General features: G+C 46.1%; 1 protein-coding gene across 4 annotated transcripts in view; it reads left to right on the forward strand.

The window, feature by feature from the left end:
• The window catches only part of PALM2AKAP2 (PALM2 and AKAP2 fusion), a 498,977-nt gene that overhangs the window by 251,424 nt on the left and 225,120 nt on the right, over window positions 1-22,433 (forward strand). For all 4 annotated transcript variants that reach the window (XM_065946815.1, XM_065946817.1, XM_065946818.1 and 1 more), the window contains 2 exons: window positions 17,163-17,277; window positions 18,347-18,368. In XM_065946815.1, the coding sequence (XP_065802887.1) occupies window positions 17,163-17,277; window positions 18,347-18,368 (137 nt within the window). The remainder of the gene's footprint in view (window positions 1-17,162; window positions 17,278-18,346; window positions 18,369-22,433) is intronic.

Raw genomic sequence — 22,433 nt, forward strand, 5'->3', positions numbered from 1 at the left:
GGAGAAGGGAAAGGCTAGAGTGTGTTCATGGCCTAGAGAATTCCATGGACTGTATAGTCCATGGGGTCGCAAAGAGTGGGACACGACTGAGCGACTTTCACTTTCACTGGTACCTCTGACAGTCAGGCAGTTGCAGGAAAGTGCCCAGGAGAGAGGTGGGCAGGAAGGGAAAGCCCGGGTCTTGCTAACCCCTCATAGACTCTAGGCCCTAGGCTCCCTCAGCCACTTTGGCTCACAGTTTCACAATTGAATGTTGCTCTTTTTTTTTTTTCCAGCCCAGCCTGTGGGGCCACACTCACACAGAAAGGTTGACTTAAAGCGTCCTCAGTGTCATTATAGCATCAGTATCAGTCAGTGGAACTCTTTTCTGCTTCCCGTAACAGTCCACGCCAAGCACAGCCTTCTCATCTCTTGCCTGGATAAATCCTAGTTGATCTTTCTGTTTTCATTCTGTCCCTCTGCCCTCCACCCACTTCTGTTCTTCACACAGCTGCCAATATGGTCTTTCTGGAAAATGGCTGATAGGATTACTCCCTTGAAACAGACCAATAAGAAAATGGTTTCCTGTTGCCTTTAGGACCAAATCTAAACTCCTGAGTCTGGCTTTCAAGAGCCGTCACATCTGAACCCTCCTCTCTGCATCACTGGCTCCCTGTCATGAACACACTCGGAAGAGCCTGGTCCTACAGAGATGCTTACACCTCCTTGCCCATTTCTGCCTCAGGGCATCTGTGTCCATGCTATTGCCTTTGCCCATCATTCCCTCTAAAGACCTCTCTGCCTTGATCATTTTTTCCTCATCCTTCTAGAGCCTACTGAAATGTCCCAAACTCCTGGAATCCTGCCCTGCCTGCTCTTTAAGCAGGGTTAGTCAAGCTCTCTTCTTTGCATCCCCAACAAGCCCTGGCCAGGCCCCCTTAGAGCTCCACCGAGAGCTATTTGGTAAATGTTTATACACCTGCCTTCTCCATCAGATGATAAACTTATCAAAGATAGAGACTGGGAAGCTACTAGCTCAACACATGCTTGAAGCAGTTGATGAAAGACCCAGGCTGGTTCAGCCTCTCTCGGTAAGCCAGAGAGACCCAGACACTGTGTTGTCCTCTTACTACCACCTGGGCCAGAAACTGCACCTCTTTTCTCTTTAGGCATCTTCCTCCCAGCCAAGTACCTGATCTCTGAGCCTCATAGATACCTCGACCCAGAGCCACCAGTGTGGCCCTGGGCTCGGGAGAGGAAGGGGCAGGGCCCCGTGGTTGCGCCTCTGAGAACAGGCCAGCGAACAATGGCAGGAAGTGTCCAAGTGGCAGACAATCAGCCAGGCACAGCCCAAGTGGAGGCGCTTCCTGATCGGCTTGATTTGTTCTGAGCAGGAACTCTTAGAATAACTTTGGAATTATCCCAGTGGGATGGCGGATTTCTCCGCGGAGGAGGAGCTGTCACCTGGTAACGTCAAGCATGGAAAACATGATTGGAAAAAAACAAAGCCTAAGAGAAAGATCCCTTTAGGGAGATCTGTTAGGGTTTAGCAGACCCCCCACCCCCCGCCCCATCTCCCAGCTCCTGCCATGACATCCCAGGGCAGTCTCCTTTGGAGTCTCCTCTCTGGACCCAGTTGCGCGGACACCTGTGCCTTCCAGATGGAGACTGTTCTCCCTCCAGGGCTCAAAGGCCAGAGGCGCTGTTGCCCTTGGGTGCCCTGTCGGCGGCTCATGAAAGCTCAAGTTGTCAGTGGCCGCAGTTGGTAATGCCCCCTCTCAGAACCACATTCCTGCGGGAGACAGTGATTGAGCGCCGGCTGTGTACGGAGCATTGCTGACACCTCGAGGGGGTGTAGTGAGACACCAGCTGCTGTCTGCACTCACAGCGCAGTGATTGCCAAACCGCATTCTGCTCGATGGAAAGGCCACCCCAGGCGAGGATGGGGTGGAGGGGCTCCCCGTCAGCTCACGCCTCAACCAGGACAGCTCTCCCAGATCAAGTTGTCGGAAAAGAAAATTCGAGCAAAAAGAGGAAACCGAAAATCTTTGGGGGTAAGGGTGGTCATTTGCTTTTGGAAGGAGGAAGCACAGGACAACAGTTAGTATCCTAGGCTCCACAGTATAATAACCATAATGGAAAAAAATTGGGAAAAAAAGCATATATACATATATTAATATATAGGGCTTCCCAGGTGGTGCTAGTGGTAAAGAATCTGCCTTCCAATGCAGGAACCACAACAGACACAGGTTTGACCCCTGGGTTGGGAAGATCCCCTGGAGTAGGAAGTGGCAACCTGCTCCAGTATTCTTGCCTGGAAAATCCCATGGGCAGAGGATCCTGGCAGGCGACAATCCATGGAGCCGCAGAGAGACAGACAAAACTGACTGAGTATGCACGCACACAGACACATGTATCTGAACTGCTTTGTTAATTCACTTGAAACTAACACAGTACAGTAAAATCAATTATGCTTCAATTTAAAGAAAAAAGAAAAAAGTCCTAGGCTCCAGCAGGGGGCAGACCTGGGTTTGGACTCCAGCTCTACCTTCTATTGGTGGCTGATCACAAGTTACTGATCTCTTCTCAACCTCTGGTCTGTCACCTGTCAAGTGGGGATTATAGGAGTAGTTACTATGCAAACTGCAGAGAAATGAACAATGCTTGCAAACCATGTAGCTCGTTGTCTGGCCCATGGCAAATGCTCACCTAATGTTAGCTATTTAACTACTACTCCTCTTGGACATTAAGTAATGTTTTTTCATGGATGACTCATTAATATACTAACTCAAGTATCTTGAAAGTGCTCTCAGCCTGCCCAGAGTAACCTCCTGTATAGGACAGCAGGCAGAGATGTGTTGATTACCCCCCAGAGTGGGCATTTATAAAAACTGTGGCTGAAGCCATGTGGATGCACACACACACATACAGAGGCTGATGAGAAACTCTCACTCAGCAGGAAACTATCACAGGGTGCTGGATTTAGGCACAAACAATGCATAAATGGGGATTTGGAAGAGAGGAATGCGCCACATAAACAATTTTCATAGTCAGAGATGAAAGCCCATGTGCTTCCTGCTTGAAGGAGTGAATTCAAAGAGAATCACAGGCGGAAATGAAGTAAGTACAGGGATGGTCCCTCTTTCTGGCCCAATTTCTGCACATCTGTTTCTCCTCCACAGGAGGTTTTATTTAGGTGAGCCCCAGAGTAAATAAGAACAGTATGTTACACTCAGACACACACATACATATCCATGGAGTCAGGTGAAATTGTTTATTTGAGATATTTGGGGAAGAGTGAAAAGTCTAAAAATCACAGCAGCTACCTTCTGTGTCATATCAAAGAAAACGAATAAGACAAGTTTTTTTTTTTAATCAGTTCTTTGTACCAAATCCATAGTTGACATTATTTTTAATCTTTTTAAGAATCATTTTTGACTGAAGGAGTTGAGCAAAAGGGTCTGTCTTGAAGCTGCCTCCGAGTGAGGAACAATTCATGCATTCATTTATAGAGATTTCATGAGAACTTTCATTAAGCCAGGTTTCTTATTAGACCCAAGCTAGCCTGATGCTTGAAGCCATATTCAAAGAAAGATAAAGGAGAGATGGTTATCCTCAAGAGTTTTGCAAATGGGAGGTGGGGATGGAACTCCAGATCCATAAAAAAGTGATTAAAATACAATGGCATACGATTGGTGATGGAAATATGTCTATAAGGTATGGCAGCAAGCAAGCATGGGAAAGGCGTCAGGGAGGACTTCCAGAAAGAGGAAATATCTAAGCAGATTAATAAGTGGTGATAACCCAGGAAACAAACTGACAGAACTTAGTGGCTCGTATATGTATGTGGTGTTTACCAAAGAGGGGCAAGTCAGAGGTCATGGTAACATCCAGAGACTCAGACACAGAGGACACACTTGTGTTGCCAAAGGGGAGGGAAGGTAGAGGAGGGATGGATTGGGAGTTTGGGGTTAGCAGATGCAAACTACTGTATTTGAGATAGATAAGCAACACGGTCCTATTGACTAGCACAGGGACACAAGGAACTATATTCAGTATCCTGTGATGAGCCATAATGTAAAGAATATGAAAAAGAATGTATATATATGTATAACTGAGTCACTCTGCTATATAGCAGAAATTAGTACAACATTGTAAATCAACTACATGTCAATAAAAATTTTTTGAAAAATTAGACAAAAACACAAGATAACATCCAGGTTTCCATCTTAAGTAGGATGGATTCATGGTGGTACCAGCAGCAGAACTAAAGAAGGCCAGATGGAGGAACAGCTCTATGAAGAGGATAAGTTTGGTCTCACATATGTTGGATTTGAGATACTTATGGGCCATCCAGGTGGAGACACTGAAAATGCAGTTGTGATGTAGAGGTTGGAGTTAGGAGAGAGGCTGAAGGTATCGGTTGGGTAGATAAAAGTCCGTGTTTAGGTGGAAATTAAAACTTGAGGGTGGACGTGATTAGCCAAGGATAAAGTACCCAGCCAAGTGGACATTTGGTGAAGAAGTAGAAAAGGCACCTGTATTGAGGATGTGGTATCTCAGCTTCTGAAGGGGAGGAGGAGTGATCCTCAGAGTTTTATAAAAGGAAGAAGTCAGTCGATTCACACTGAAGGGTGTCTGTTAGATGTGGCAGTTAGGATGTCATGGACTTTAACAAGACCAGATTCAACGGCATGGCAGGTGCCCAGGTGGTGTGGAGTGGGTTGAGGGGTGACTGGGTGTGAGGAAGCTGAGACAGCAAGAGGCAGGCAAGTGCTTTTGGGGAAATCTGGAAGAGAGATTCAGCAGTAATAGGAACAGGACTCAGGGTCAAGAGAAGTTCACCTATTTTTGGTGTGAGAGAATTTATTCTAAAGGGACTAAGAGGAAGGAGGCATCCTGGAGATAAGTTGAAGCTACAGCAGAGAAGGGGTCTTTGATAAAGTGCCATCCCAGAGGCATTTGCACAAGGTCAAGTCCACAGATGGAGTCACTGACCTTCACCGGGAGGGTCCCTGATTCAGAGGCTGGAGGTGAAAGGCTGGATGAGATATTTTTTTCTCTTCCTGCAGAGAAAGATATTTCTTGGAAAGATAGGGTTTGAGTTACTGAGAAATGTATTGCTTTGGAAGGAGATCATCTCATTTTCATGTAATCAAAACTCTTTATTTCTGATGAAACAGACTCACACGAGAATCACACCCAAGACATCAAGGCTCGGCGCCTGCTTGGAAATGATTTTCTGTAGCAGAAATCAACTTGCATAGATTCTGACAGTATGAGCCATGTGATTTCAGACAAGCTAAATATACAGGAAGAGAATAGGCTGGTTTCCAGAGGCTAAGAAAAACTGACAGATTTTCATTCATATTTACTTGGGATTAAATTTGATTGTACCAACATCAGTAATGAAAAGTGCTAATATGTCCCCGCAGTTCACTCAGATAAAAATAGAAAGCAATCCAGTATTGATTTTTTCCAATGAATATACAAATTTTAATACATTTGAGGGAGTGGTGAAAGTAGTAAAACCAAGCTGAGAGTTTAAAAATTAAATTGAATAGCACCATCTCCAAGTTAGTTTCACTATAGAATCCCTTAAAAATGTGTTCTTGCTTGCTTTGCTTTTCATTCACTCAAAAACCATTTATTGGGCTTCTATGTATACAGAAAAGAATATAGGGGGAAAAGGAGTATATTGTACAGTAATAAAATCATGAAATATTGTCCTATTTCTCAGTAAGCCTGTACTCAGAGAGGGTAGTACAGGTCGGGTTGGGGAGAATGGACACATTTTTAATGCCCCAAGACCAGGTGAGGTATCCCAGGTATCTTAGAGGGCTAAGGATGCTCTTAGCTCTCTAAGGATGCCATGATGGGGATTGGGAAGGAGTGAACCCATTAGGATGAGTGGGTTGAAGAAAAGCATTACTAAGCAACAGTTCGGGCTTTGATTATCAGATGTGTTTCCAGGAGACAGAGTTGAGAGAGAGAAGTCCAGGCTTTTTCACAGAGCAGCGTGCTCTCTGTTCTGGCTGGGACATGAGAACGTGTAAGCCTGGGAAGGGGTGAGAGCAGACCATAGAGGGTGTGACCTTCCATCCTAAGAAGGTCAATCAGATTCGGGAAGGAGATGGTGGGGAACCAGAAACTTTTCAACAGGGGAAGGGATATGAGCTACAATTTAGGAATTCTTAAATGCACCAATCTCTTCTCGGCCATATTTCTGTCTCCGTGATGACGAAGGGGGAAAAAATGAAATGAGCTTGAGTTTCCAGTGACACCTTGCAGTCAAGGAAGGTCCTGTTCTTTCACAAGGAGAAGTGGAAATCCTCTGTTTATTTAAAGGCCATTAACCTTTTTCACAGTAAAATACCAAATGATCTGTGGTGATTCCAGATATACTCATCTAAATAAAAGGAAACTGTCTCCTTGCAAATTGAGTCACAAATGAAAAATATTTGGGGAGTGCCATAGAAACAAGTGCACTGTTTTCCTGAAATGTGGGAAATGAATTTTATAGCATCTAGTTGTGTGAAAGGAGACAGTATTCTGCCCAGTGTCCTACCTGGAATACGGAAACAGAAAGCTCTTAAGATAGATAGATAAGGGGAAGGATGGATGGACAGACAGATGGACGGATGATAGATATATAAATAAATAGATGGATGGATGGTTAGATAGATAGAACTAAATATTGTTAGAATGGAGGGGTTACATAATCAGGTCCCAGGTAGAACTGAGGATCCAGGCAGCAAAAACTAACAGGGCAGTCTTCAGAATCCTGCTGTAGGAATGATTATCCACGCCCCTACCATTATTACCCATTCTTGGGTTACTCCTCCCAAGATGCAGATTTCTAACAGGAGTCCAGTTGACCTACTCCTTGGCCAGGGATGTGGGACCCTTTGATTAATAGTTTCACTAAATCCACAAGGTACTCCAGATAAACTGTTTCCCAGTGGAGGAGCTGCATGCTCTTCCCCAAAGGAAAGGGGCAGGGATCCTGGGCAGGTGAAATTAGTAATGCCCACCACCTTAGCATCTGTAACCTCACTCACTTCTGGACCACTTATATAATATGTCTTCTGATCCCACTCTGTAACCAGAACTCCAGGGTCGTAGGCAAGCTCTGTGTTGTTGAGTCTCCTGTGTAGGGGTGATTAGCTTACTATGCTGCAAGGCTTTCTTCTGGGTCGGTCTTTCAAATGTGTGGATAGCCCAGTCCTGGCTATTTCTGGTACGATCCAGCTGGCAGAAGCTGTGAGCATCAGGCTGACACAAACATCGCAGCCCCAGCATACCAGAGATGCTAAGACTTGGATGATTGTCGTTGCGCAAAGAGTGGTAACTTCCCCGCTGAGGCTTTGGATGGGGCAGGATGTTGGGTGGAGTGAAGCACAGCCCTAAGCAGGCCCTACCTTATAAGAGTTGATTAGCAGGAATGGATTGCAAACCTTGCGATTGTTCATTTTTTCCCCCTCTTTTGCTGCTGAGACATTATGAAGCTCTGGGCTGTGATTAGCTATGGCTCCACATCCTCAGTATACTTCTATAAGCATTCATTCAAAATTCAACAATATGTGGTAAACTGCATCACCTAGGATTAAATGTCAATGCAAGTAACAAAGACCCGCAGTCATAGTGGCTTACACAAGATATTTATTTCTCACTCCAGGAAAAATCCATAGGTAGGCTCTCAAGCACTCTCTGGTGGCCGTGAGCTGGGAAGCCCTTAGGGACCAACCTTTCCTCTAGGTTTTCCCTCTCCTGTCTGTTCTCAGAGTCCAGGATGGCAGTGAGAGCTTCACCCGCATATCTCTGCATTTCAGGCAGAAGGATGAAGGAAGGGATGAAAGAGGAAAAAGGGGTACAGAAGGTTCTAGAAGCTGCCTACTACACTTTGACTTACATCCCTTTGGCCAGAACATGCTGCCCGTGGTCACAAAAGACGCTGAGGAGTGTGGACATTGTTCTCTGTGGCTGTGCCCAGCTTAACTTTAGGGATTATGTTGCAGTGAGAGAAGGGGAGGATGGGTCTTGGTGAACAATTCGCAGCCTCTTTTACATTTTGCTTCATGCTGGATGCGTAAACAGGCAGCTCTCCTCTCCTCTCCTCTGAGGAGCAAACTTTCTCCCTGAGGTGCTAATTTTGGCAGTTTGGTCAGACAGGTACCCCCACTTGACTGCTCAACTATGAAATTGCAATTCTAGGGGAAAGAACCGGTCTAAATTCAGCACCGTGGACCAGTCTGTCAGCATCTCCTTTTTATTCTGGGAGAATTTACCGCATCTCTAATACACGTCACCTGAGCAGCAATGGTTGACCTCTTCACAGCCTATGTCTGTGACCCAGGCCCAGGTCCCTTGATGGGAAAATTCTAAAGGGTCTATTGTCAGGGAGAGGCTGGTCTTGCTCAGACCTTGTTCAGAAATGTAGTTAGAGTCCCCAGGATTTTGTGAAAATGTTTCTTATTATATATCTTTTTAATTGTTTATTTATCTGCCTGCCCTGGGTTTTAGTTGTGGCACACAAACTCTAAATTCTGGCATGTGGGATCTAGCCCCCTGACCAGGGATTGAACCTGGGCTTCCTGCACTGGGAGAGTGGAATCTTAGCCACTGGACCACCGGGGAAGTCCCTGAAACGTTTGCTTACTGCTCCTCTCACTTCAGCTTTTAGCTGGTGCTGAGTTGGTTCTATGAGGAAGCCCAGAAGTCCTCCTTCCCCTTGGTCACTCCACCCTTTCCCCTTCTACTCTTCCCACCACCCCCAACCCTGCTAAAAAGTGAAACTGTTGGTTGCTCAGTCGTGTCTGACTCTTTGCAACCCCATGGACTGTAGCCCACCAGGCTCCTCTGTCCCTGGAATTCTCCAGGGAAGAATACTGGAGTGGGTTGCCATTCTTTTCTCCAGGGGATCTTCCCAACTCAGGGATTGAACCCAGGTCTCCTGCACTGCAGCAGATTCTTTACCATCTGAGTCACCCAGGAGGCTGGGCCCCAATTCATATCATCCATGCTCCCCACTGAATAGTAAGTTCCATTTGCCTTTGGTTTTCCCATTTCCCAAGTGGAGCCCCTACAAGTCATGGTGTTTGCTAAACTTGACCTCTGCGCTTCCAAGGGTTGGAACTCAGACCATGAGTGGAAGCTGGTCAGCTTTCAGTGACCACTGCTGATGGTCAGCACTGTCCAAAGAGGGAAGGGCTGCCTTGAGAGGTGGTGAGTTCTTTGTGTGCAGAGGATTTCAAGCAGAAATCCTGGGTGGAGGACAATTTAGGAGCTTTGTGTTTCTGGAAATCAAGTAGGTTAAATGGCTTCTACCTCCAGCGTGATCTTCTGTGGTTCTATGAGCATGAAAAATCCATTGTGTTGCACTGTGAGTTCTTGAGAAAGTGAGGAGAAAGAAGAAAGTGATTCTAGAGAGGTAGCCGAAAGCAATGGCAAAGAGTCCTGATTCTCTAGGACTAGTTCTCCAGTACCAGGGTCCAAATCCTGGCCTCATTATGATTGTGACCCTGAACCAGTCAGTAGTATTCTGTATCTCAGTCCTTCATCTGTGTAAAGAAAGAGAAAGAATTCTTGTTTGATGGGATATGAAGATTAAGTATCATAATGCATGTGAAACAGGTAGAACAGTGCTTAGCCGTAGTAAGCACTTGACAGTGCTCCTCATTATTATTGTTGTTACATACAAACAATATATACATAACAAAAACAGTGTTAGAATTTGTAGTTTTGTGACAATTATTCTCACCATCTGGAGAAGGCAATGGCACCCCACTCCAGTACTCTTGCCTGGAAAATCCCACGAACGGGGGAACCTGGTGGGCTGCAGTTCATGGGGTCGCTAACAGTCGGACACAACTGAGCGACTTCACTTTCACTTTTCACTTTCATGCATTGAACAAGGAAATGGCAACCCACTCCAGTGTTCTTGCCTGGAGAATCCCAGGGACGGGGGAGCCTGGTGGGCTGGCATCTACAGGGTCACACAGAGTCGGACACGACTGAAGCGACTTAGCAGCAGAAAGAAAAGATGGAATACACCTGAGTTTATTGGCAAAGCCTTCCCCAAACGGTTAGACTGTTGGAAACCCAGTCTGTATTAGTTTGCACCTTTTGCATTCAACTGAGAGATGCCCATGCAAAGGAAACACTGATTGGCTCCTGTGAGTTAAACAGGCAGAGATATCGCAGAGAATTGTGGCAAGCAGGAGCTAGAGAATCAGTGGCCCAGGCCCCCTCTTTTGTTCTCATCTCTCTTTGTTTGAGCCTCGTTTTCTCCCACTGAAGATGAAGGAAGGAAGGAAGGAAGGGAGGGTCCCCGCAGGGCCTGGAAGGCCAAGTATTTCTGGGCCATCCAAGGCCCAGCAGAATGAGAGCACAAAGTGAGCAGTGGGGATGAGGGACCTGGATGCTGAGAACCTCTCTGAGGCATCTTGGTGAACCATGTCCTCTGGAGGGTAGAGTGTGCAGTCCCTGAAAAGGCCATGCAAGGCCACATGTCCCTGGGTGAGGGAGGGACATATGATATTCTGGGCCTCAGCCTGTGTTATCGCCTCCGCCTGGCCCATTTTCTTCTCTTTTCCACCTGATGAAGGCATCCTTCAAGGCCCAGCTAACATAACACTTACTCAATCAAGTTTTCCTCACCACTTTGTATCCGTAGGAAATTGCATTTAGCTGTGATCACAACAATGGCTTAAACTCATAGCAGAAAATCTGGGGTGAACTGTCCAGAGCTGGTGTAGTCACTCCAGGATGCTAACTAGAACCCAGGAAATTTCTCTCTCTCTGTACACTCAGGCAACCTTAGCAGACTCTTGTTCCTATGGACACAAGGTGACAACTCTGCCTATAGCATCATATTCCTTATGGGAGGCAGAGTAATGGACCCCCAAAGATATCTACATCCTAACCCCTAGAACCTGTAATTATGTTAGATTACATGGCAAAGGGGAGTTAAGGTTACAGATGGAATTAAGGTCTCCAAACATCTGACTTTAACATAGATTACCCTGGATTGTCTGAGTTGGCCCAATCTAACCATAAGGATTCTGAAAGTGGAAGAGGAGGCAGAAGAGAGTCAGAGGGAGATGTGACTGGGGAAGAACAGTCACAGAGCTACAGCCTTGCTGAGGGCTTCCCTGGTGGCTCAGCGGTAAAGAATCCACCTGCCAATGCGGGAGCCGTGGGTTCAATCCCTGGGTCAGGAAGATTCCCTGGAGAAGGAAACGGAAACTGCTCCAGCATTTTTGCCTGTAGAATCTCATGGACAGAGGAGCCTGGAGGGCTACAGTCCATGGGGTCACAAAAGAGTTAGGCAGGACTCAGTGACTGAACAATAACCTTGTTGACTGACAGTGGAGGAAGGGGCCATGCGGTAAGGACCTAGTGGGCGGCCTCAGGGAGCTGGCAAAAGCAAGGAAGCACCTCTCCCCCAAAGCATCCAGAAAGGAGCATAACTCTGCCACCCCATGACTGTAGCCTGGTGACACCCTTGTCAAACTTCTGACCCGCAGAAATGCAATATAGTAAGTTGGTGTTTTGTAAGCTACTAAGTCTGTGTCATTTGTTACAGCAGCAACTGGAAGCTAGTACATCCCTCTAGCACCGGGTCCCTGTACTAGGCAGAAAGAAGGGAAAGGCCAAGTGCCACTTAAATCAACTCTCCCCCTTTTAAGGAGCTTTCCTAGAAGTCTTGCCCAGAATGTCTACATACAGCTCACTGGCCAAAACTGTCCTATGGCCGCTGGGATGTGTAAATTTTCAGCTGGGTACATTGCCACCCATCCCCCATAAAATAAGGATTCTGTTAGCATGGGATAAGAGGAGAATAGATCTGGGACAGGCAACTTGGAGTCCCTCCACATTCCGCAGCGGAACTGACAATTTTCCCAATTGCTCTTCTTTCCTTCAGCTCTTTGTGGGCTCTTTTGCAATTTGTGCGTTTACTTGACTGTTCTCATTACCTTACTAAGAGGTCCCCCGACCAGACACCATGGCTGATTAAGCTTTCTGTCCCTGATGTTCAGCGCTGTGCCTGCTAGAAGGTAGGTGCTTGCATTAAGTTGGACAGATGGATATATAAATAGACTTTGAGTGAGAGAATGATCGATGCACCTCATAGCGCCATAGGTCCTTTGTATTGTCTCGTGACAAAGGTCTATTGGGGTTAGGTCAGATTTTATAAGACCGTTTGGCCAGGATCACAACCTCATCTCCGGAAAATTGAACGTGCACAGCTGCAGTGTATCAGCGGTCTTTACTGTCTATTACAGTCTGCTTCTTCCTCCAGAGAAACCAAGCAAGCTGGTCAAAGGCTGTTATGTACACCTGTCTCAGCCTAAAGAGCCTCAGTTAGCCTTGAGTGTAAATTACACTTCCTGCCTGTTCTTTATTTTTAGCTGGGCAGTATCTCCTTGGTTCCTCCTGGGAAGTCTGCATTAGATTTCGGTCAATGAAGCTGGAAAACACTGGCATTTCTAAGCCAACTGGGATGACTTTTATTAACCCCATGAATCTTGGTTTCTTGGGAAGCTCCTCAGGCTTGTGACTCAGGCTTTCCATGGAAAGATTGCAGTCTGGGCTTTCCAATGCCCGCACGTGCATTTGTAGAGAAATCTGCTATTTGTATCTGACTCATTTAGACATATACAAACTGTCGATTTCCTGAGTTCATTCCCTTTGGATTGAACTCAATTGTCCTTATCTTGAAAGCCTAGTTTTGTTGCTTTTTTCCATCCCCCCTCCTCCCGCCCCATGTTCCTTCTCAGTTACGCAGTATCACGACCCAAATCTTTAGCACTTGAGCTGTATAGCCAAGAGCCTTGAAACCAATAGGGCCTGGGCAGTGGAGATGATCAGGCCAGCCATTGGGCATCACATCACAGAGAATTCTTAATCACTTGAGGCTGCTTCATTGGGAGTAGTGAGTTACTTAGAGTCAACCTTTTTGTTTTAAGTTAGAAATTTTTAACCTAATTTTATGACAGAATCCCTTGTAATGCCTGACTCTGAGTCCAGCCAGATAAGCTCCATCAGTGTTGGTAGAACTGAGTGTCAGTTGATGTTGTATTCATTTTAACACCCCACTGGACCTCAGCTCCTTTTTGGTGCCACAGCCCATGAAGGGCAGCCTTCTCAGTGCTATGCCAGAGGTGGCATTTTAAAAATGTGATTTATTGTTTTTATTTTGCCTAGATACATAATATCTGATTTTTAAATTATATTAAAAATATTGAAAATTAAAAACACTCAGTATCTTGTTACCCAAAAATAACCACCACTGATATTTTCCTATTTTCTCAATGTTAAAATTTGTGAAGGGATGCTCTGTACTCTTCTTGATTTGTCTGAGGATTGGGGGAAATGGGGAGAGGGTAGTTTATAGTTCTTCTAATCTTTTAGCTTCAGGTATTATTAGGATATATGCACACACATATACATATATATGTGCGTGCATGTGTGCATGCTATGTCACTTCAGTTGTGTCTGACTTTCTGTGACACTATGAACTGTAGCCCACCAGGCTCCTCTGTCAATGGGATTCTTCAGGCAAAAATACTGGAGTGGGTTTGCCATGCCCTTCTCCAGGGGATCTTTCCCATCCAAGGATTGAACCCTCATCTCCTACATCTACCTGCATTGGCAAACAGGTTCTTTACCACTAGTGCCACATGGGAAGCCCACACATATTTATATGTGGATGGAATACATACTATTGGAATATATATCATTAGGAGGTATAATAATATAATACATATATAATGTGTATATATAAAACATATACATATTTGAGTTGTGTCACTTAGCTATTGGCCAAAATAGTGCTCTATGACAAACTACTCTCAAACTCAGTGCTTCAAAACAAAAATCATATGTTCTTACTCACTCTTCTGTGAGGAGAAGACTGGGTGTTTGCTAATCTGGGCTGGGCTTAGCTGAGTGGCTCTAATGGAAGCTGCAGATATGACTGGCCATGGCTTCTGACTCTGGGTTGAGCTCCTGTCTACTCCCCATGTGTTTCTTCTGGGGCTCAGGCTGAAGGAACAGCAGCTGCCCAGAGAAGCTGTTCTTTTGGTGCCAGAAGAGGCTCAAGAAGACGAGCCTAATTGGGTGGATATGTTCCAAGCCTCTGCTTGTATCATGTCTGCTAACATCCCATTGGCTGGTGCAGGTCACATGGCTGCACCCAAAGTCAAGAGCAGAGAAGCATATCCCACCTCCCATGAGGACAAAGGAAATCATTGTGGCCAAGACCAGTATCAGTGGTTGAGGACATATATGTTTTTCCCATGAAGGTGCAGGGGGAAGGGAGGGAATTTGAGAATAATGGAGTCAACCCACATTCTAGATATCTGCTGAGGTATTCAGTTTTTTTGAGATTCAAATGAAATCTGCTCAAAACTCACCTAGCCAATCTCTAGGAAACCTCTAGCCTGGAGCCCCCCTACCCACTGAATTGGTTCCATTTTAGGTCACTTGAGTTGTCCCTATTCTATGCTCCTATTCCTTTTCTTGATTCCTCCCAAAGTAATTGACACAGATGTATGTATCAATAAAAAATGTAATAAACATTTGGAACAGCAAAGCTTTATATCTCTGTTTATCTAGCGATGCTGCTTGGCCCTCTCCTCTAGGTTGTTTGCCTCTCAGCCCACACACGCCTCTCAAGTTAAAGCTTGCTGAAGAATTCACCCTGTTCTCAGAAACCTGAAGATCTCTTGGCTGAGCTATATGACTTTTTGCAACTTGATTCATCTTTTATCATTCATTCAACATACTTGTATTGACTGTTCATGCCTTTCCCATGGTGAATTTATACTCTATTAATGGAAATTAATAATTTATGTATGCTCTGATGCAGGGTTTAGAGTTACTAAACCTTGGCCCTGTTGGCTTTAGGGGGGCAAATCATTCTTTATTGTGGGTGGTGTTCTGTACTTGGTAGAGTGTTTATAAACTGCTACCCCCTAAATGCCAGTAGGACCAACTCCGCTCTGCTTGAGTAACGGACAACCATAATATCTCCAGACATCTCCAACTATGCCCTAAGGGACAGAAGCACCTTGGTTGAAAATCAATGCTCTAACATATAGTGGACTTGATAAGACCACTGATATTGTTATTTCCTGATGGTGAATGTATGAAAGCCTCATGAGGTGGGTGGTATCTGAGCTAAGATTTCAATGGTGGCTAGGGTTTGGAGATGGATTTTTATGGAGAAGGGCAAATCAGTAGTCACAGATGGGCACATAAGGAGTAGCTCTGTTTAACCAAAGCATAAAGTGAAATGGGCACGTTGTTAAGAGCAGAGGCTCTTATAGGCACTAGGAGGCTAGATACTGTAGGGCCATCTTAGTCATGAAAAGAACTGCCACTTTTACTGTGAGGGAAGCGGTCAGTATATCTGAAGCTGTGTTCATCTGGAGGGAGTACAGTTATAGCATTTGTCTTCATGTTCAGTCACTCAGTCATGTCTGACTCTTTGCCACCCCGTGGACTGTAGCCCACCAGGCTCCTCTGTCCATGGGATTTCCCAGCAAGAATACTGGAATGGGTTGCCATTTCCTTCTCCAGGGGATCTTGCCAACCCAGGGATCAAACTGTGTCTCCTGCATTGCAGGCAGATTCTTTACCTTATTCTTCAGAAGATCTCACTCTGAATGCTTTAGGTTAGGTCTCAGTTTAACAGACCTGGTTAGCTGGTTCTCAGGAGCAGACTGGAAGATAGAAGAGGAAAGGGGGAGGAAAAGGCCAAACATAGGCAGGCATGTTCTGCAGCAAAGCTTCCAACATGACAGAGGAGGAAGAGAGCAAAAGCAGAGTTGAATGAATGAATGAATAAATTCAGACTAAATGATTTGGAAGCATCGTAGTGTGGAGTCCTGTAGGTAGGGGAACACCCATCCCTTCCTAACCCCAAAGCATCGGTACATTACAGTGCCGCCCTATTTAAGTCAATACACCCAGTGCGTAAAAAGGCCGGGCGTATGTGAAGTACTATGGTGACGTACCACGTGACCGGAGTTTGGCACAATGCTGAGGAGCAGGGTCTAGAGTTGTACTTCCTGGCTTAAACCCTAGCTTCAACGCTCTGTACCAGTAAACTCGTTCCTTAGCCCTGCCTTGCCTTAATGAGTTCGTCTGTTAAATGGGAATTCCCTGCTCATAGGGTCATAAGGAAGGTTAACCGCAACAATCCACGTGAATTCTTACCTTAGCTCTTGGCACAGATTTAGTGCTCAAGAAAAGCTCAGTGGTTATTACAATCATTTCATTGAAAGAATAGAGCTGACAAGGCCTCCCTCACAACTTCAGTGTAGCTGCTCTTCTGGAATATTCCCAGTCTCCTGGCTGTGCTGAAGTTTCCTTTTCAGAAAATATATAGGTTTTGTAAAAACTGAGGAAATTTCCAGACGAGCAGGGGCAGTTGTATCAGTCCCTTCCATCTCCTCTCTTCTTGGCAGGAGAAGTCAGGCCACCGAGGAAGGCGACAGCAGGTTCACTAGCCACCAGCCATGTCGTGGCAACATATTTCCTTTGAGCAAGACCAGCTCTTCACCCTTTGGCCTGCCTGACAGAAGAGCAGTTAGTACGAGATAGCAGAACATGAAGCTGTTTTCCTCCAGATAGTATGTCTTAACCTATGAAAAATGGTGGCTGTTGTTTAGTCGCTGAGTCATGTCCAGCTCTTTTGCAACCCCATGGACTGTAGCCCACCAGGCTCCTCTGTCCATGCGATTTTCCAGTCCAGAATACTGGAGTGGTTTGCTGTTTCCTTCTCCAGGGAATCTTCCCCAACCAGGGAATGAATCCAAGTCTCCTGCATTGGCAGGCAGATGCTTTACCACTGAGCCACCTGGGAAGCCATGCTATGAAAAATATCTACCTCCAAATTAAGAATGCACAGGAGAAGAGGGTTGAAAGGAAGGCAGCAAAGCGTACCTGAAAGTGGTGGCAGTGACTGGGTGGCCCCAACTCCGCGTGGTTTCCCTTTGACCAGTGTCTGCTCAGTGGTGAAGGCGGCAACATGGGCTGCTCTGTAAGGCAGAGCCTGGCTGGGTACCACGCCGTCATGTCAGACGGAGACCACCAGGGACGCACCCGACAGGAAGAAGCTGCCCTCTGGCCAGAAGATAAAGTAACCTGTCTTCCGTTTGTGTGTTTTCCAGGCTGGAGCAGGAAATACAAGCCCTGGAAAGTGAAGAGTCCCAGATATCTGCCAAAGAGCAAATCATCCTAGAGAAGCTAAAGGAGACAGAAAAATCCTTCAAGGACTTTCAGAAGGTGAAGGAACCTAACGTCATTTCCCTCAGTTTTACCCCTGGGGAAGCGGTCACACCATGACAGTGCCGATTGGAGAAAAGGCCAGTTGGTGTGGGTGAGAAGCCCGGACCACACAGCCTGCAGTGAGGGCTAGATGCGTGAGGACCAGAGCCGTCTCTGAAGCTGCGAGGGGCGGGTTGGTCTAAAAACCAATTCTTATGAAGCAGATTACACAGACTCCCCGTGGCTTTAAGTCTTTCTTTTATAAAAAGGCCAGGAGCAAAACCGTATCAAATGGGCATGAATCCCAAAAAAGAAAGTGTCAGTGAGACACGAAATTTTACCGCACAGGCATGCCTCAGAGATATGGTGGGTTTGGTTCCAAACCGCTGAGATTAAGTGAATATTGCAATGGAGTGAGTCACATGAATTTTTTGGTTTCCCACTGCATATAAAAGTTATGTTTATACTATATTGTTAGTCCATTAAGTATGCAATAGCCTTATGTCTAAAAAACAATGTACATACCTTAATTAAAAATAATACTGTTGGAACAATGGTGCTGACAGATTGGCCTAACTGGGGGTTGTCAGACACCTTCCATTTGTTTAAAAAAAAAAAAAAAAGCAATATTGAGGCACAGTGAAATGAGGTATGCCTGTCTATGAAAACACACGGTGCTGTGTAGCAAAGAGAGAATCCATAATGCCAGCAGGTTCTGAATAACTCAGGACCTCCCTCCCCTCTATTTTACAACTCCTGTTTCCTCAGGTACCCAGCAATGATAGGAAGGCAATCTAAACACATTCATTACAGGATGGGATTTTCTGTTATCACATCTCCAGCACAGCCAAGAGTATTTGCTGGATAACTGAAATAAATGTCTACTGGGAGAAATTTGGGGTAAATAAGGTGCCAAGGGTAAACCTTTCCCTTAAATTTCGGGATCCCAAACAAATTTCCCAGAAGGAAAGAGAGCATGGGGTTTGCCCACCACGGTCAAGTTCTGCGGGAGAAAGACGGGCTGGATGAGCGAAGGGTCATCCCCCCACGTGTATAGTGACACCCCGCCCTGCTTTTGTCTCCACAGAGCTTCTCCAGCGCGGATGGAGGTAAGTGTGAGCGCTCTCTCCCTATCTGTACCTGAATGTTCTCATCTGTCAGCTCAGTGGGTCTCATTAACACCGGCTCCCTGGGAGATATGCTGCTTTGGTTTGGAGGCGCATCAGAAAGAAGGGGAGCGCTGTTGGCGAATGCTCAGGAGGGCCATGCCCCCATCTCCTCTGTCTCTCCTCTTCAAGGACTACTTCTCGACCAACCCTTCCTAGTTTTAGACCTCTGGCCCAGCTCTTCTTCTTCCCGTTTGGTCTCCAAGGTTCACTGCTTAGATCTCTCTTGAAATACACTCAGCCCAGAGCACCAGCCTCAGGACCAGTTCCCTGGCAGGGTTGAGCCCACTGGAACTGGTGTTTAGGTCTCCAGGTAACAATACACATCAGAAGTCCATCATCTGATGTTTAAGAAACCTTCCTAAGGCCTCTGGTTTTACTTTGAATCAGAAAACCGCAGTTTCTCCAGCCTCCCTGGGAACCAGGGCTTCACAGAACTTCTCTTCCTGTGGGCATGGTTGACCAGGGGCACATGAAGGTTAGGAGCAGGTCCCTGGCTTCCTGACCCCATCCTGGCAAGATGGGCCTTCCTCTGCTCTCTCTCCCCTTCTTTGCCCCCTGCTTCCCTGCTCTCCTTCGCTGGGGCCTTGGGATGAATTTGAGGTTGTGTGCCTCTCAGCTTTCAGCTTGCTCCTCTAACGTTAGCTACAAACTCATGAAAACCACTTGATTTCCACTTTTCACTCTGACCCTTAGCTCAACCTGTCCTAAAATGCCAGATCTTGTCAGAAGGAACAGATATTGTCTGCTCTCTTACAGCCTCTAAACCAGGAAGATGATGCAGGAGGTAGAATAAGCAATGGCATCAGTGTTTTCCCAATGTCTTTTGGAAATGTGTGGTTAAAGATTTTAAAATGCAGAGATGGATAAGGCATTTTTCCTATAATGTCTAGCAAAGATCCTTGCAGTAAGGATAATTCTAACTTCAGAAAACAAACAAACAAGAAAAACTGGTGGTTTGTTCGGGTTCCCACTACCCAACAAATGAAAGGCAGGGGATCTGAATTTTGGCCCCTTGGGTGATCTTTGGGAAGGTATTAAATTCATGATCCCAGTGCATATGCTTGGAGACAAGTCCAAGTCAAGCCCACAGCAACTCCAGGAAGAGGACCTATGATAGTTCTACAACTTTCCCTAGGGAATAGCCAAGTCAGGACACTTGTTCTGTGTTTTGGGGGTGGAGTATAGACTGAGGAGGTGGCCTTGGCTGTTTTTGGGAGTTGGGGGTGGCAGCATGGGAAAGATAGTGGAGTCCCCTCATGCTGGGGCTCCCTTGAGGTCATGCATGTGATTAGGAGTAACACAGTAAGTATCAGACATGGACCCACAGACACCCACATACCGGAGGCGTGCTCATCAACCTCTTATTCTTTCACTTCTTTTTATCTCTTCCCTTCTCAAACCAGGACCTTTCCTAAGCTTCTCTCTCTAATTAGGGAAGGGGTGGAACCTGCATACTGTGTCCCAGGGAAGGCTGTGTGGGCTGGGGAGACCCATGTAGTATGTGACTCGTTAACAAGCATCCACAAAGCCATGTCATAAACTCTCAGCACTCTCTCTTTATTGTTTTCACCCTGAACTTCTCTCATTTCCTCCTGCTCCATGTACTTCCCACTATTTTCATCTGTTCACCTAAGTTGTTCATAGAGGTGGTAAGAAATCCAGTCATGACTTAGAAAGGAGCCTGCAGAGAAAAACAGCCCTTGTGATTTTATCCTCCATTGCTTTTTATAGGATGAGTGAAACTCAGGCTTAAGAGGATGCAAAAATCTCAGGGGTCCCAAGAAATGGCCAGGGAAAAGTTTCCATGATCTTCCTTATTGCCCTGGATGGCGATACTTCCATGTCTGATTATAACTAAGCCTGGGGAGACCTTTCCATTACCCCACATCTGTTAGCAAAGAGAGCAGTTTGAAGGAGGGAACACATCCTTCCAAGAACGTGGTCAGTGTTTATAAACCCATCATGAAGCACATCCAGTTTAGGAACTTTGAGCTGTCTGATTGTTTCCTCTTCCTTTGATTTCAAAGTTACCAAGACCCTTTTAGAGTCAACCAATTGGTAATAAGACCTAACAAAAAATGACTGTAGAATAGTAATGCCTTAGGACAGATACCCAACTTTTGAAACACGATGATTATAGAATCCAGGTCCAGCTGAAATTATAAAACTGTACAAGACACTGCAGAGGTCAGCAAAGGCATCGCCAGTGTGATGAGTGGCCAAGGAGTTGGCTGCTAGTGTGTGCTTGTGTGATGACCCCTCTCCAGGTTTCCTGTACATGTCCCCCTGTGCTTTTCAGAGGAAATAAAGATATTAGACTGCTGGATCACCAATGGTTTTTGATTACATGGTGGCCTTGGCAATCAAGAGCAATGTGTTTTAATCCTGAGTAGAATTTCTTGGCCATGTACTTCATGATCTCCCCCCCTCACTTCCTCCCTACCCCACATACATCCTTGTTATATGGTGGAGTCAAAATTGATTGGGTGGGTTGTTTTTACTGCCCTAAATAGGCACAGTGTTTTTGCGTAAGTATAAATTTCACATAGTATGTACCTAGAACTACCTCTGTTCTTTACCTGCTGGAGAGCTGGTGTGAAACCCTTGGCCAGAACTGACAAAGGAAAACATCTGTCCTGGGCCTGTCTTGTCCTTGCTGTTTGAGACTTTGTAGATTTCCGCCCCATCCCAGCCTGGGGCAGCCTGGAACCTTTCCCGCATCAAAACCCTCATACCAATTGTTGGAACATAGTGTGTCTTCACTTGCCCAGAAATCATGATTCTAGGAGAGTTTTCATCAGTTTTGTTTCTTTCTAACTTTGGCTATTTATGTTCTTCCTATGGTGATGATTTTAGCAGTGCTGGGTAATGGGAAGGGCTCACCTTTCTTCTCTGTTCTGTAACTGACTGTTGGAGGAAGAATCACAATAGACCACCCAGACTTTGTCAGGAAGAGGGCAGTTTACTGACTGAGGCCACGTGAAGGAATTCTCCCCCAGGAAGCTTTGGGCGCCCTGTTTCTTATTCCTTGTGTTGGTCTATCAGACCCCTCGGGGCTGCAGAGCCTCAGGAATTACTACTTAATGATATATTGAGGAGCTGCCCTATCCTCTTCCTTGGGCCCCACGCCCTGCCACCTCTTATCAGGCACAGAAACCATGGAGCCCCAGCCCCATAAGAGCTGTAGTCCATGAGCCTGTAGCCAGCGACCAGTGGGCAAAGGTACCTCCATCACCTGCTCCCTTCTGTCGGGGAGCTGCCTCCTGGGGGAGGCTGAAATGTAAGCAGTAGGAGTCATGTGCAGAATTCCCTGCCTGCAGGTGGCTTTTATTTCTAGCTGCTAAAACGTTCAGCATGCAGAAATGTCCTAGAAATTCTATGTGTAGCATAGAAGGCACCAAACACGTGTGACCAGTCTGCAAAGTCTTACCTCGTCTTAATGGCTTGAGAGATTCAAATGCATCTCATTTGAACGCAGGCAGTCAGACTTACAGAGATTGCCCTTCCACAGATTTCTGGAAATCCTCAGGGAAACTCAGAAGTTGTGCACATCTGCTCTGGTCTTCTCTTGTCTCCTAAACGGTGCTGCTCTTCCTTCCCCTGGACCACTGTCTCCTGCTCAGGCCCTGCTTTACCCCAACTGTTGCTCTCTTTGGTCCTGCCATCTGTGGCTTTGGGTCCTGACCCTTCCCACGCCTCTCCAGAGTGACAGCAGAGTCTGCAAGCTAACTTAAGGAACACTGGCAAGGCAGTTCAACATGGAGAATAAAGGGCAACTTCAGACATGTGACCGTACTCTGAGGCCTTGGCTCCAATTCAGGCCATTTCAGAGGGTCTCTATAGATTGCTTCCTGGCTATCTTCCAGCCCAGCATCATCTCAAAGGCCCACCTTCCTCACCTGCAGTGAAGGGCCTTCAGCTATGTCTGCCTGACCCAATGCCCAACTCCGGCACACATGAGGCCCCAGGGAGAAACAGTAACCTGAGCCTCGCTCCAACCCAGGG

Source organism: Muntiacus reevesi, chromosome 10 (assembly GCF_963930625.1).
Source record: "Muntiacus reevesi chromosome 10, mMunRee1.1, whole genome shotgun sequence".
NCBI lineage: Eukaryota > Metazoa > Chordata > Mammalia > Artiodactyla > Cervidae > Muntiacus > Muntiacus reevesi.